The sequence below is a fragment of the Typopeltis vanoorti genome, chromosome 23, assembly GCF_054136105.1.
Source record: "Typopeltis vanoorti isolate ZY-2024b chromosome 23, IOZ_Tvanoo_1.0, whole genome shotgun sequence".
In the NCBI taxonomy this organism is placed as follows: Eukaryota; Metazoa; Arthropoda; class Arachnida; order Uropygi; family Thelyphonidae; genus Typopeltis; species Typopeltis vanoorti.
The window spans coordinates 1,672,073-1,685,000 of record NC_143571.1 but is presented as its reverse complement, the minus strand read 5'-3'; the positions used below and the strand labels follow the sequence as shown (position 1 = coordinate 1,685,000).

Below are 12,928 nucleotides of genomic sequence, written 5' to 3'. Positions count from 1 at the left end.
GAGAGAGAGAGAGAGAGAGAGAGAGAGAGAGAGAGAGATTTCTCCTCTCACTTCTGTTGCTGCATTACTACTCGATCAGAAATTTGCACCGAAAATGTGCAGATTTAGAAAACCAAACTTAACAATAAGTTTCATAGCCGATCTGTATGTGTGTTTGTTTCCAGTCGTAATTATTTAATGTTTGATTCGAAGATCAATCCGGATTAAATTTTTACTTTAAACTTTCCTTTTTGTACGTCCCACAGTCAAACTTTGATTGGTTTCTTTGCTTAACCGCTTCTGTAAAATGATCTTGTCGTAAGCACGTTTGTCTTTCAAAATTAACTAAAGTACTCTGGATTGAAACAGTTACAATCTATGATGAAAAGAAACGACTGAAGTTCTTAAAAAAATTGCGTGTGCATACTATTATATCACTGCAGCGAGTCGAGCCTTGCCGATTGGTTGAAATTGCGGTCGGAGCAACACAGGTAATGAAGCCGTTTTCTCTGTTAATTCCAGTTATGTATTATATCTGTCAATGATTGGTTTTGAATTAGTAAGGAAGAACCGCTCGCATAACGCATTTTTTAGCAATGGTGATTTGACCTGTATGGGAATCGTTTTTCTTATACATTAAGTATTATTAAGGAAATATCACACTAAGTGGGTTCAAGAGGAAGGCATTTGTCCCTTGCAGGATGATTCGTGAGATAAGTTCAAGGGAGCTACCCGTTGCTGTGGTCAAAGCTATACAAGAGCAACTTCGTGAACTCTACGGACAGAATGTGAGCACAACAAAGTTTGCCGTACGCTCCTCTGCTGTAGGTAAGTGGATGCAATTCAGAAAGCTTCGTGTACTCAAGATGCATTTTTGATTTCAAGCGCAATTACAGAATTTATGAGAACTTTTCTTAGTTCGAGCTAATCTTCTTCGATTTCGCGCTTAAAGTAAATGCCCGCTATTAATTTGCAGAATGCATTTCCTTATGGTTTGAAATAAATTATAATTCAGTTGTTTTTTTAATTCCAGGTGAAGACAGCGAAGATCTATCATGTGCAGGTCAGATGGGCACGTTTCTCGGGATTAACGGAATAAACAATGTAATTAGGATTACTTCTAAAAAAGTTATACTAAAACTGGTGGAGATTTCCACTTTGAAATGATTATTTTGCGTCTGTATATTGATAATTTCCTTCGTAAAAGGCAGGTATTTGGGCGGAATATTCCAAGTAACAAATGTGTTAAATTTCAAACACATTTCGTCACTTAACAGAGGAGGTCGAGTTTCACGGTTATTTTTTGTTTGTTTGTGAGAAACACAAATGGAACTGGGGTCCAACATAAATTTGGGATCTTGTTTATTATTACAATAACCATTACACAACAACAAGAACTATAGCAAATGTATCAGCATACAATGTGGTTAACACAAATATTCTTTAATACAATGGTTTGTTTTATTGTTTTATTTTTCTTCCTTCCGCTGAGGTTGCATCGGCGTCTCAATAATACAACCGCATAACAGTTTGCTTTCTGGTGTTGTTTTTCCACACAAGTCAATGTCTAGTTTCTAGTCCTGTTCCAGTGTCATTCTTCATTTATTTCCATTTACTAGCAATTATGTCAAGGTCTGTGAGTTATTGGTAGTCATCTTTCTGCATAGTTTGTGTATGATATTATTATTTGCTTTCTCACATCTTGGAATTTCTTGTAACATAGCAGCAGATTATCTGAATTTTGTTGAATCATCTCTTGTTTATTTTCATCTTCAGAAGTAACTTTCTCCATGATCATTCTAGGTTTTGTGGTTCAATCTCATGCCATAATTGTGAAAATTCAGCAAAATGGCGATAACATTTTATTATCTATCTTCCATCTATCAACAAACGTAACGAAAAACGTGCATCGATTTTTTGTTTCTTTACTGTTTGAACCACAACCTATCCTACCCGCTGACAATAAAGAGACATTAAGAGTGAGGAAATTATCCTAAGTCACTTCTTAGCACCTCCGGTTGAAATGGCACATTATCAATGAAGTGGACTGGTTTCCTCGGTTGGTTTAGCCATTTGAGAAATGTTTTACTGAAGAAATAAATTCATTGAAAAAGCAGATTAGGAAAATGTCTTAATTCATTGTTGCATTCTTCTGGTTCTTATAAAAAATCGTAAGTTCATTAGGAGATAGGATTTTAAAATATATATATATATATATATATATATATATATTTAACATTTTATGAATATCTGCTGTTGTCACGTTACTATAAGCAAGAATAGTCAGTTGTTCTTTACTCCATTTATACTCGGAAGTTGAAGCTTCAACGTGGGAAGGTGGTTTTTGCAGGTATCCTTTATTATTTTAAGGAAGTTTCATCATCGTCGCCTTCCTGATGCTCGTTCATTTTCGAAATTTTTCTTTTAAGTGAAGCAATTCCTTAACACTCGCCATATTTTCTCTCCCTTACAGATATTGAGCTATCTTATTCCGTACAATTTTCTCCAGTAGTCGAATCAATTTGCAGTAGCCGTAAAATCATTAAATTCCTTTTGAAATTTAATGATTTTACGAAATACGGTGTGATTGTAGTCTCTCCTAGCTTTTTTGCTGTATGAACCATAGACACCAACCTCCACTCACCATTTCGCATTCTTATATCTTCCGATTTCTCTAGTATTTATTTCATAATTAATGGTTCTATGTGAAAATCAGTTTCCTAACTCGCTTGATTTCCTCTTCCTGTGGCCAACTTTAAAACTGTAAAGAAACGACGCAAGTTGGGATACCATTTTTTGCACGAAATACTCCTTTTCGTGTCTTTTTTTAAAGCTTAAATAAATTTTTGGTTCCATTGAAAGAACCGTTTCTCCCCATCGCTTTTTTTTCATTTGTTATTTTTACAAAAAAATAAAATAAATAAATAAATAAAATAAAGATAAAAATGACACAAATAATATTCAGTAAGGTTATCATAAATAAACTGTTTAAAATATGTATCTCTGTACAATGCATTTCATGCATACTTTAAACTCAGTAGATTCTTTTACGTTTCTTTAGATAACTGAGTCCGTAAAGAAGTGTTGGGCCTCTCAGTTTTATGTCGTAGCCATCGAATATAAAAGGTAAGGAAGGTATTTATTGATTATATAAGAAGAATATACAAAAGAATTAGCATTAACACTGCATAGTCTCTTAAACTTTGGTCTCAGTTCTTGTAAAGTTCCAAGGGAGTGGAAAGAGGGAGGGAAAAATAATTTTTTTGCATAAAAGAGTCACCAACAGACTATTTTTTGCAAACAGACAGCAAATTTTAGATACACCAGACAGTATCTCAGGTTTGGTGTTAAAGGTATACTAAAAATTTGGACAAAGAAAGGATTGAGGAATGGGTGAATATAAATGTGATACTCATTAGAAGAGAAGCATGGCTTTGTGAAACATTGGTCATTCCTTGTAATTTACTAAATCGTTTTAACAAAGTAACTGCTGAATCTTATAACGGGAATGACTACTCGATGATACTGCTGAATTTTGAAAAAGCTATTTCACAGGATGACATACGGGACATTGTTACGCGCATTGGAACAAAAATGAGGACGGATATGAAACTGATGATATGCGGGATACGAATCCAAGAGAAAGAATATATCCCACAATGCTATGTGCTTGGACTATTTCTGTTTAATTTATACCTAAATTATAGAATTATAGAATTATAGAATAATTCTATAATTTAGTAACGAAGTAAAATATTCAATTTTTTGCTGATTATGCAAAACGGAATATCATAATAATTAATCAGGGCGATTGAGATTGCTTGAAAGATGATTTAAACAGTATGAGCAATGAGGAAAAGTGTAATCTTATGTCTTTTGGGATGAAACGTTTTCAAGCTGTGTTTCAAGCCACATTGAGGGAACCTACTTCAAAAACTGATAAAACAAGAGATTTAGAGGATTTTAATGGATAGGGAGATGAAGTTCAGAGAGCGCAGTATAAAAGTGGCCAAGGTAATGAATAGGATTACTCAGTTATTGAAGAACACAAACCAGTAAAGACAAGGGAATTATCATCCCTCTTTGAAATACCGTAATGACAAATATGGATATATGTTCTTAGTTTTGGTCACTTATGCCTCTTTGGAATGAGGAAATAGTAGAGAGGATCAAAAGGTGAGCGACCACAATTGGGAGTAGCCTGTGGAATGCTCCCTCTGACTATAAATTGAGTCTTTGCGGGTTGCAACAGTTGGTTGAAAAAAGAGGGGATATGACAGAAATATTTAAGTTACCAAAATAGATTTCTATGATTGATACATACTTGGATGCTGAAATTGAGTACGACTGTGATTAGCAAATATGTGAGGATTAGATGTTTTGCTTAGCGAGTGTAAATGAATTTCTACAGTCGCTTTTGAGTGATCTGTCTGCTCATGAATTCAGGGAGAGGTACTATATCATCAGGATTATGTAAAACTAATCTGTTCGGTTATTGTTTTTCTTTATTTAGTTTTTTATTATTAAAGTGAATTCTTTAATGATTCAATTGCAGGTGTTCGAAGTTGAATTATAACCTTTTTTCTTAAAACGTCTTTTCGAACTGCAGAAGAAACGGCCAGTTGATCAATGCTCCGATGGCTGTAGTAATCCAAGAGATGGTCCCGTGCGATGTGGCAGGAGTTATGTTTACTTGCGATCCAGTTACGAGTAACCCTTCGGTGATCACCATTACAGCAAATTATGGACTGGGAGAGGTGACTTTTCATTTCTATTTTTTTTTGTTGTATTTACTTGGACGAAACTAATCTTAATAGTGAAACTTCAGTGTATTTCATGCTGAATTATAATACCAGAAGTAGCATGAGAAAATCTGATGAAATTTCCATCTACTGACAGTTATACATAATCCCGTAAAAGAGTAAAATATAGTTAAAATATTTCATACAGATGTTCAATCTGTAGCGAAAATATTTCGATTTCTTACGTTACACTTTTCATCTTACTAGACAGTTGTCTCTGCATCTGCCGAGCCTGACACCGTGACTCTGAGGAGAGACATCGACAATCACCTTCACATCCTGAATACATGCATTGGGCTCAAAGAGAAAATAATACTGCTGGATGGTAAGTGATTTGTTCTGTGGAACTTAAGAATAGTTAATCATACTTCTTGTTCTATTTCTAAGGGGTTTGCATCTTGATTTTTTGTTTGATTATTTTATTTGATTATATGTAGAATACACGATTAAAAAGGTTGCTATCTTTTTAATCGTGGTGCATTCAAGAATATTTTTTTCGAGAGAGAGAGAGAGAGAGAGAGAAGTTCTCTAGTCCGTCTAAATCGTCCTTGTGTGTGTGTGTTTTCAACTGAAGATGAGTTGGCTAGTTATCTAATAACGTGCTTTTTTCGGTACTGGAAATATATATATATATATATATATATATATATATATATATATATATATATATATATATATATATATATACAGTATTTATTGATGTGTTAGGTCTTGTACGGACTGTAGAATCTCATAATCTGCTGACGGCTTTGTTGGAAATATGCGTGGACGCACATATAACCGATTCATCTTATATTGCATTTTTGAGTTCAGAGTTTAAATGAATAGTTCGACTTTTCTCACATAAAATGGATTTTTACTTCTCTTGCAATACCATTGCGATACACGTAAGAAGTATTTTATTCCTATTAAGGAAAATAGTTAATAAATTGTTAATAAAATGTGCATATGCCGAGAAAAAAGTAAAATGTACAGCTTAGTACAAAGGTTATTGCGATTACAGGCAGCAATGTTTTCCAAAACGTATAAACTTCTTGGGTTGCAGCAGTTAATTAAGCTATAAGAGACTCAATGCACTAGGAAAATAAATTTGCAACCAAAACTTAATTACTAAAAAAAAAAAACCTGAAAATCTCCCGAAAAGACTTGCCTTTTATCACTGAAAATTATCAAAGTGCAACTTGAAGCATCAGCTTTAGTTGCAGTTTGGTGTTTGAAACCATATGAAACATCAATGTTACAGTGTTCAAGCAACAATATGTACTTATTTAGCACAGCACAGCACACTGTCTTCGTTGAAATGTACGTACAGTATTCATGCAGCTATATGTAGATATCATATCAGCTATTTGCTACTTCTGATATCGTGGAGGGTAGAGAGCTATGGAACTCTTACTAAGAATTCCATAGCACTCCGAATTTCACATTTCAGAGAGACAGTTAACTTTCGTTTTCTATATTAAATGACAAAATCTGTATGGCCCTGCAGTTTCGATTATTTCTGCACCGACGATGTTGAAACATCAATGCGCCCTGTCTTTTGCGGACTAAGGTTATGCTGGGATTCTGGCACTTACTTCTTACGGAGTGGTCCTCATCAATCACCGTACCTCATCCGCTTCTTATGTGTATATAGTTTTACGAATTACACTTTTATGTCTTACTGCAAAACCAGGACACTGTACTCTAGTTTAGCACATAAAATAGATTTTATGTGCAAAACTAGAGAGAGAGAGAGAGAGAGAGAGAGAGATTTATGTAATCAAAGATTAAACTACATTATGAATGAGAAAGCTACTGTAAATTATTTCCTACTGAAAGTTGATTCGTTTGTTTGCAGAGAAAGGAGGAACGAGAGAAGAAGCAACTACAGAAGAAAACTGTCGGAAGTGTTGCCTCTCCGAACAGCAGAGTTTGCTGCTTGGAAGGGTGGCTGTTCAAGTGAGTTGGATTCTCTTAATATGAAATAATAACATTATGCAGTTCATTTGAGGAAAGCACACTTCAGTCTTATTTCTACTAAAAAACTGAACTTTGTGAAACATAAGTTACTTCAGACTAACAATGTTCCTCGATTACATGAAAGAAAACCTCGCAATTTCTAGGCACGAAAGTAAATAAAAATTGCGAGCCAGGAATGTTAAATAAATGTTAAATGTATCTGATAAAGAGAAGCAAACAGAGAAGCATTAATACTCTTAGATGTACTATTTTTATTGACAGAACAAGAATAACCAATTCACCTGTCCATATAATTAATCTTGATTTGTTTTATTTCAATGTTTGTTACGTTTTTATTGTTTTGTTCATTTTTTGTTTCTATTATTTTTTGTTATTCTTTGTTACTTTTTTGTTTTGTTAGTTTTTGTTGTCATTGTTCATTTTTTTTCCTAATATGCCGCTTGAAAGCGTATCCCTCGCCTCCCCAGATATTCTTGACTGTGATTCTGAAAGCGGTTCTTAATGTTTCGTATACAAGAATCTGTTTATCGTTTCAGGTGGAAGAGGAATTTTCATCCCCTAGAGATATCGAGTGGGGTTTAGTCGGTGATCAGGTGTACTTGTTACAGGTAAGTCTTCTTAAGTATTTGACGTTTACTAACAACTTTCTACCCACATGCTAACAAAGAATTAGAATAAAACTTAAGACTTTTAGCCATTCTAAAAGTATCACTGATTTCCAATTTACTTCTATGGTGTATAACTCGCGGTTATTTGCGGTATTACAATTATCCCATTTGTGTGAGATATGAACAAATATCTAAAGAAAGTTATTTAATTTGATTACTTTTACCTGAATAAATAACTCACTAATTTTATAAACACAACTGAAATTTATTTGTTGTCCACACTGACATAAGAGGTAACCTCACCTCTTTAAAATGTTCCTTGGCAGCCAGTACGTGTTCATTCAAATCCAAATTAACTTTTTTTCATTTTAGCTTATCAGTGTGATTTTAAATCTTTTATTAAAATATAAAGAAGAGGCGGCTGTTTCTTTCCAATTGATTCAATTTTTTTTCTGCAGGCCAGACCTATAACGACTATGGATGTTGAGACAGACTTTGAAATCAAACATGAATTCCAAACATTCCAGCGGAGTGAGGATGAGTTTCACAGCAGAGCTAATGTCGGGTAAGTAAATGCCTGATTGAATACGGCCTACGCATTTCTACGTGTTTAAGCTTTCTATTTACTGTTTAGATTACGAGCTCGTACATGCCTTTATGGGGATATTCACTTGAAAATATTAACGTTTCATTTCTATATGATGGGATTTCCTCATACTGGTGTTGTACAGATTTAAAAAAAAAATATTGCAGTTCATAGTGACGACTGTTTTGTTTTTGATTGCTTTCTCTGAAATAAATGACATCACATCAACATTTAGCAATCGAGTAGAAACTCAACTTTTCTATTGCGTTACTGAAAAGAAGTTTAGTTACTGCAGTTTCTCAGTACAGTCGTTGTTCTGAATGACATTTCTTGGTACAAAAACATCGAGCTCCGTAAAATTCTCATTATTTTTTTTTTCATTTCATCCTGGGCTGTCGATTGCATAGAATCTTTGCTTTGCACGAAAGAGACACAAAGCATGGATAATATATGGCATGGACATCTCTGAAGTTTCTGCTTTTTCCATAAAAATTAAACTTCGATAACTTGGTTTTAGGATTGGGACGACGACAAAATTGTTGTTTTGTTTGCCTTTTATACTGAAATTTATGAAGTTCATATTTTGTGTATATACTACACATTGATTTAATAGTATTTAGCCTTCCGGCTGTTTGGGGGAAGCTATATATGCCACCATCTAGGGAAATGATTAGGAGCAAGGTGGTTTTCAGTTGCATTCCTTGCCGTACTATATCCTACAACTGTAGCCTGTATATTTACGGGGACGGTTTGCCTGCTTGTGGGATGAAAAACCTCAGATAAACTGGTGGAAAAAACCCTGCTGTCCACGTCCAAGACCGGCTAACTTGCGCTATGGCTGAGGAAGATCCTTAAGCTCCTCACGTTGTCCACGAGAATCGAACCTAGGACACTCCTTCCCCAGGCATATGGTTGCGAAGAGCATAGCCACAAGGCTAACTGCGCGGACATACTGCATATAGAAAAAAAAAAAAAAAAATATATATATATATATATATATATATATATATATATATATATATATATATATATATATATATATATATATATATATATATATATATATATATATATATATATATATTAGCAAATGAATTTTTATAACAAGCCGATTTTTTTTCTTTCTGTACACTTATAAAAAAAATGAAATTTCCTTGCAAGACTGACAAGGGAACTTTGAAAAGTGAGAAATGAAATTATTAATCATGTAAAATCTAATGGATAATTTTGACACTCATTGCTAATAATGTAATGGTACTATATGATACTAGGATTGATTTTATTTTGCATAACGCTTCCATTAAGCAGAATAATAGTCATGGCATATTTAAATTCTTGAGCCAACCTCAATATTAGTATACCCTACATTTTCAACATCTTATTTTATTTTATTTTTATTATTATCTGACACTTTCAGGGAGTCCAAAGACTCATCGAGGGAGGGCACTTACTCTACAGCTCTGTCTCCACCACTCAATCTACAATACCAGGAACCGCAATTACACCAACGCCATCTACTGCCGCCACCACCACTGGTATTTCACAGACAAACCCAAACATCCATTCCCACAGCGGGATTCGAACCCGCAGCCATTTGACTGGAGAGCGGATACGCTAACCACTCGGCCAACCAGGTCGGCTGAGGGTTAAGCGCCTTTCCACATATGTATGAAACCAACCAACTCGCCTTCACTTGAAAAGACTTTATAATAGTTCTTTGCTTTCAAGATGGAATTCGAATCCAGGACCTTTCAACTTAAAGGACTAATAATCCACACTATTACACTACGAAGGTGCTATGAATCGGGAACTGGCGAAAAAGAAAAAACAGAGAAAAGAGTGCTGAATAACTCGGATTTATTTCGGTGCTCCTGTGAAACTGATGATTTTTTGTCTGTTTTTATTGTGATTTCCCTTAGAAAATTAGTGTTTTGTAGTATACCGGTGCAGATTTTAGTGTTTTTTTTAGTGTATTTAGTATTTTATCACATGTGTTTTAGATATTTCAATATTTAGTATACGTTTGAAATTACACCAAAAAAAAAAAAAGAGGCAAGAAATGTAATGTTAAAATATGAACCGCAGGCGAGAACAAGGTTAGCCCTGTTAACGAGGTTATTGAGGAGTTTAATGAAAATGAATTAGTCTCCAAAATAGCGAAATTAAAGCAGATCATCAGAGTGACGACGTGGGAATTGCAAAAAGTCGAGAGGCATTTAAATGTACAGAGGGAGAAAAAGAAAATTAAACAGAAAAATAAGAAACAACAAAGCAAGGAAACATATATAAGTTAGGAAATAACGAAAATCAGGTATGTGACGTTGTTAGTAAAAATAAAGAAGTTATGTGGTATGGTGACTCTATAATAAAACATGCTATAGATGCGCGATTTATAACATCGAGTTTTCCTGGAGCGAAAATTAAGAATCTAAACGAAGCAATTCAAAAAAAGAAAAGAAAAGTGAAATAAATTGTAATTGTAGTGGGTACGAAATATTTAACTGGCGATAAGTGCAGTAAGAGAAAAGACATGCAAGGGTTGTTGGAAGAGGCGAGAGTGAAGAGTGAGAAAGTGAAAATCGTCAATTTTTTACCTCGCTATGATAAAAATGAATTAAGAAGAAGAGCTACGATGGCAAACGATTCGATGAGTAGGCTATGTAGAAGGAATGGATGCGAGTTTTTGAATATGTGGGTTTGAGTTTGAGGGAAGATTGGATTTGTGCAAGAGGGACGGCCTTCACCTGAAATTGTTTGGTATCAGCAGTCTAGAAAATCTAATAACTGGTATGGGACCTAATACAGAGAGTCAGCGAAACTAAATTATTAAGGGAGGAATGGTGTGAATGTGAGTGTACGAGCGACCATGGTATATAACTGCGTTAATGACGGGAATGGGCTGTCATGGAAATGTTGACGAGATGAGAACGATTTCGGATTTGTATTCGTCCAGTTCGGAGCCATCATATGTATGCAAAGATGTCTATATGTGTAAGGCATTAGAGAATGATAGAGATCTGCAAGTAATCCAACTGTGTCAGGCAGACTGAAGACAATACAAATAGGAGATTATTATGTCTGTACACGAATGCTGGGAGTATCAGAAAAAAAGGGGTAGAGTTTGTTGCCTTAGTCAATATGTTGCAACCTCAGATTGTAGGAATTAGTGAGACCTGGCTATCAGAATCAGACCTACTAACTGGTATCGATTGTCAAGGGTACAGCATTTTTAGGAAGGATAGAGTGGATAGGAGAGCAGGGGGCGTGCTGCTAATGATATTGGATGACTTAAATCCAGAGTTGAGACCTATGAATGTAGTAATAGTACTAACAATATTTCACGTGGCAGTGAGTTTGAAGAGATCTGGTGTGAGGTGGAATCTAATAAGGCAAATTACACAGTGAGGCGTTGTTACAGACCTGGTGGATCGGTTGCTAGTGATGACCAAATAGAAAAGATGAGAGCGAAAAGTGTAATCATAATGGGAGACTTTAATTATACAAATATTGATTGGGTAGCAGTAGAATCTCATGAGAAGAATGAAAATGCATTTATTGAGCTGTTGCGGGACAACGTCCTCACGCAGCATGTGACAGAAGGAACTCGAGGTCAAAGAGTGCTAGATTTGATTATAGTGTCAGAGGGCATTTCAGTTAAAGACGTAACTATTCTGCCTCCAATTGGTGACAGATCATGCCGTACTCACTTGGGAAGTGACTAAGTTTATGAATGTTCCATTCAGAAAACGTTACATGTTGAACTACAAAGCAGGAAATTTTGACCAACTGAGGAGTATACTGAGTTCAGTGGAATGGGATCGGTTGCTGGATGGAAGGAATATCGAGAGTACATAGGAAGCATTTACATGGAATGTTACAAGCAGGCGTTGTGACTATAATAGTCCGTATACTTTCCGTATAACAGTTGTGACTATAATAGTCACAATTGTTGTACGGAGAGTTAAGTCTGAGTATGAAAAGAAACTGGCTCCGCATGCTAAAGACAACACAGTAGAATTCTCTCGATATGTTGCAAGTAAAAGAAAGAATGAATATGAAAGAATAACTCTTCTAATTCTGATGGCCTGATGGTTACAGATGCAGACGAGGTTGTTCAGTTAATGAGTGCCCATTTTTTTAAAAGCTATCAACATGGTGTGTGCAACATTGAGCTCACTTTTACCTCTTCACTAGATGAAGAAGCGCAGGTGTGTGAGGCCGAGGTATTAGAGCTGTTGCACAAACTGAATAAGAATTCAGCAATAGGGACTGATGGAATAGCAGCATGTGTGCTAAAAGGGTGTTCAGCTGAATTGATCATTCCTTTGACCAGGATGTGTAATATGAGTCTCAGAACATGGAAGATTCCACAGGAATGGAAGGAATGCATGGTAATTCCATTGCATAAAGGTGGTGCAAAGACCGATGTATACCGACCGATGAGTATATCAGGAGTGGTGGTGCAGATTTTGTAAAAATTGGTTAGTGCTTGCATTCAGAAATGGGTTGACAGTGAATCTCTGCTTTGCAATGAACAATGTGGGTTTACTAAAGGAAGGTCATGTTATAGCACCTTGCTCACATTCTATAACAATGTTACCATTGAACTACACAAGGAGAATGGATACGCCATGATAGTTTTGGATTTTGCTTTTGCTTTTGCTTTGGATTTGCTTTAGACCTTTGGATGGCAGAACGCTTCATAAATTCGAGAAAACGGGTCTAGATTATAGAATATTAGCATAGATAAAGATAACATAGTTGATTGATAGATATCAAAAAGTGGTATACGGGTCTGCAAGATTTAAGGTAACTAGTGGTGTACCACAGGGATCAGTTCTTGTTCCACCGTTATTCAATCTGAACACTAATGATATTGGGAAGGATTTGACAAGCGACATACAGCTATTTGCTGATGATTCAAAGATAGGTAGGGTAATCAGGAATGCTGCTGATATGCAGTAGTTGCAGAATGATTTGAATAGGCTGGA

General features: G+C 35.3%; 1 protein-coding gene across 1 annotated transcript in view; it reads left to right on the top strand.

Annotated features, from left to right (window-relative positions):
- Nucleotides 1–12,928, top strand: part of LOC150093569 (uncharacterized) — a 119,414-nt gene that overhangs the window by 45,201 nt on the left and 61,285 nt on the right. Inside the window, exons 15-22 of the mRNA XM_090412694.1 lie at nucleotides 680–807; nucleotides 1,013–1,083; nucleotides 3,041–3,105; nucleotides 4,589–4,736; nucleotides 4,989–5,106; nucleotides 6,622–6,722; nucleotides 7,280–7,351; nucleotides 7,810–7,916. Of these exons, the coding sequence (XP_090268820.1) occupies nucleotides 680–807; nucleotides 1,013–1,083; nucleotides 3,041–3,105; nucleotides 4,589–4,736; nucleotides 4,989–5,106; nucleotides 6,622–6,722; nucleotides 7,280–7,351; nucleotides 7,810–7,916 (810 nt within the window). The remainder of the gene's footprint in view (nucleotides 1–679; nucleotides 808–1,012; nucleotides 1,084–3,040; nucleotides 3,106–4,588; nucleotides 4,737–4,988; nucleotides 5,107–6,621; nucleotides 6,723–7,279; nucleotides 7,352–7,809; nucleotides 7,917–12,928) is intronic.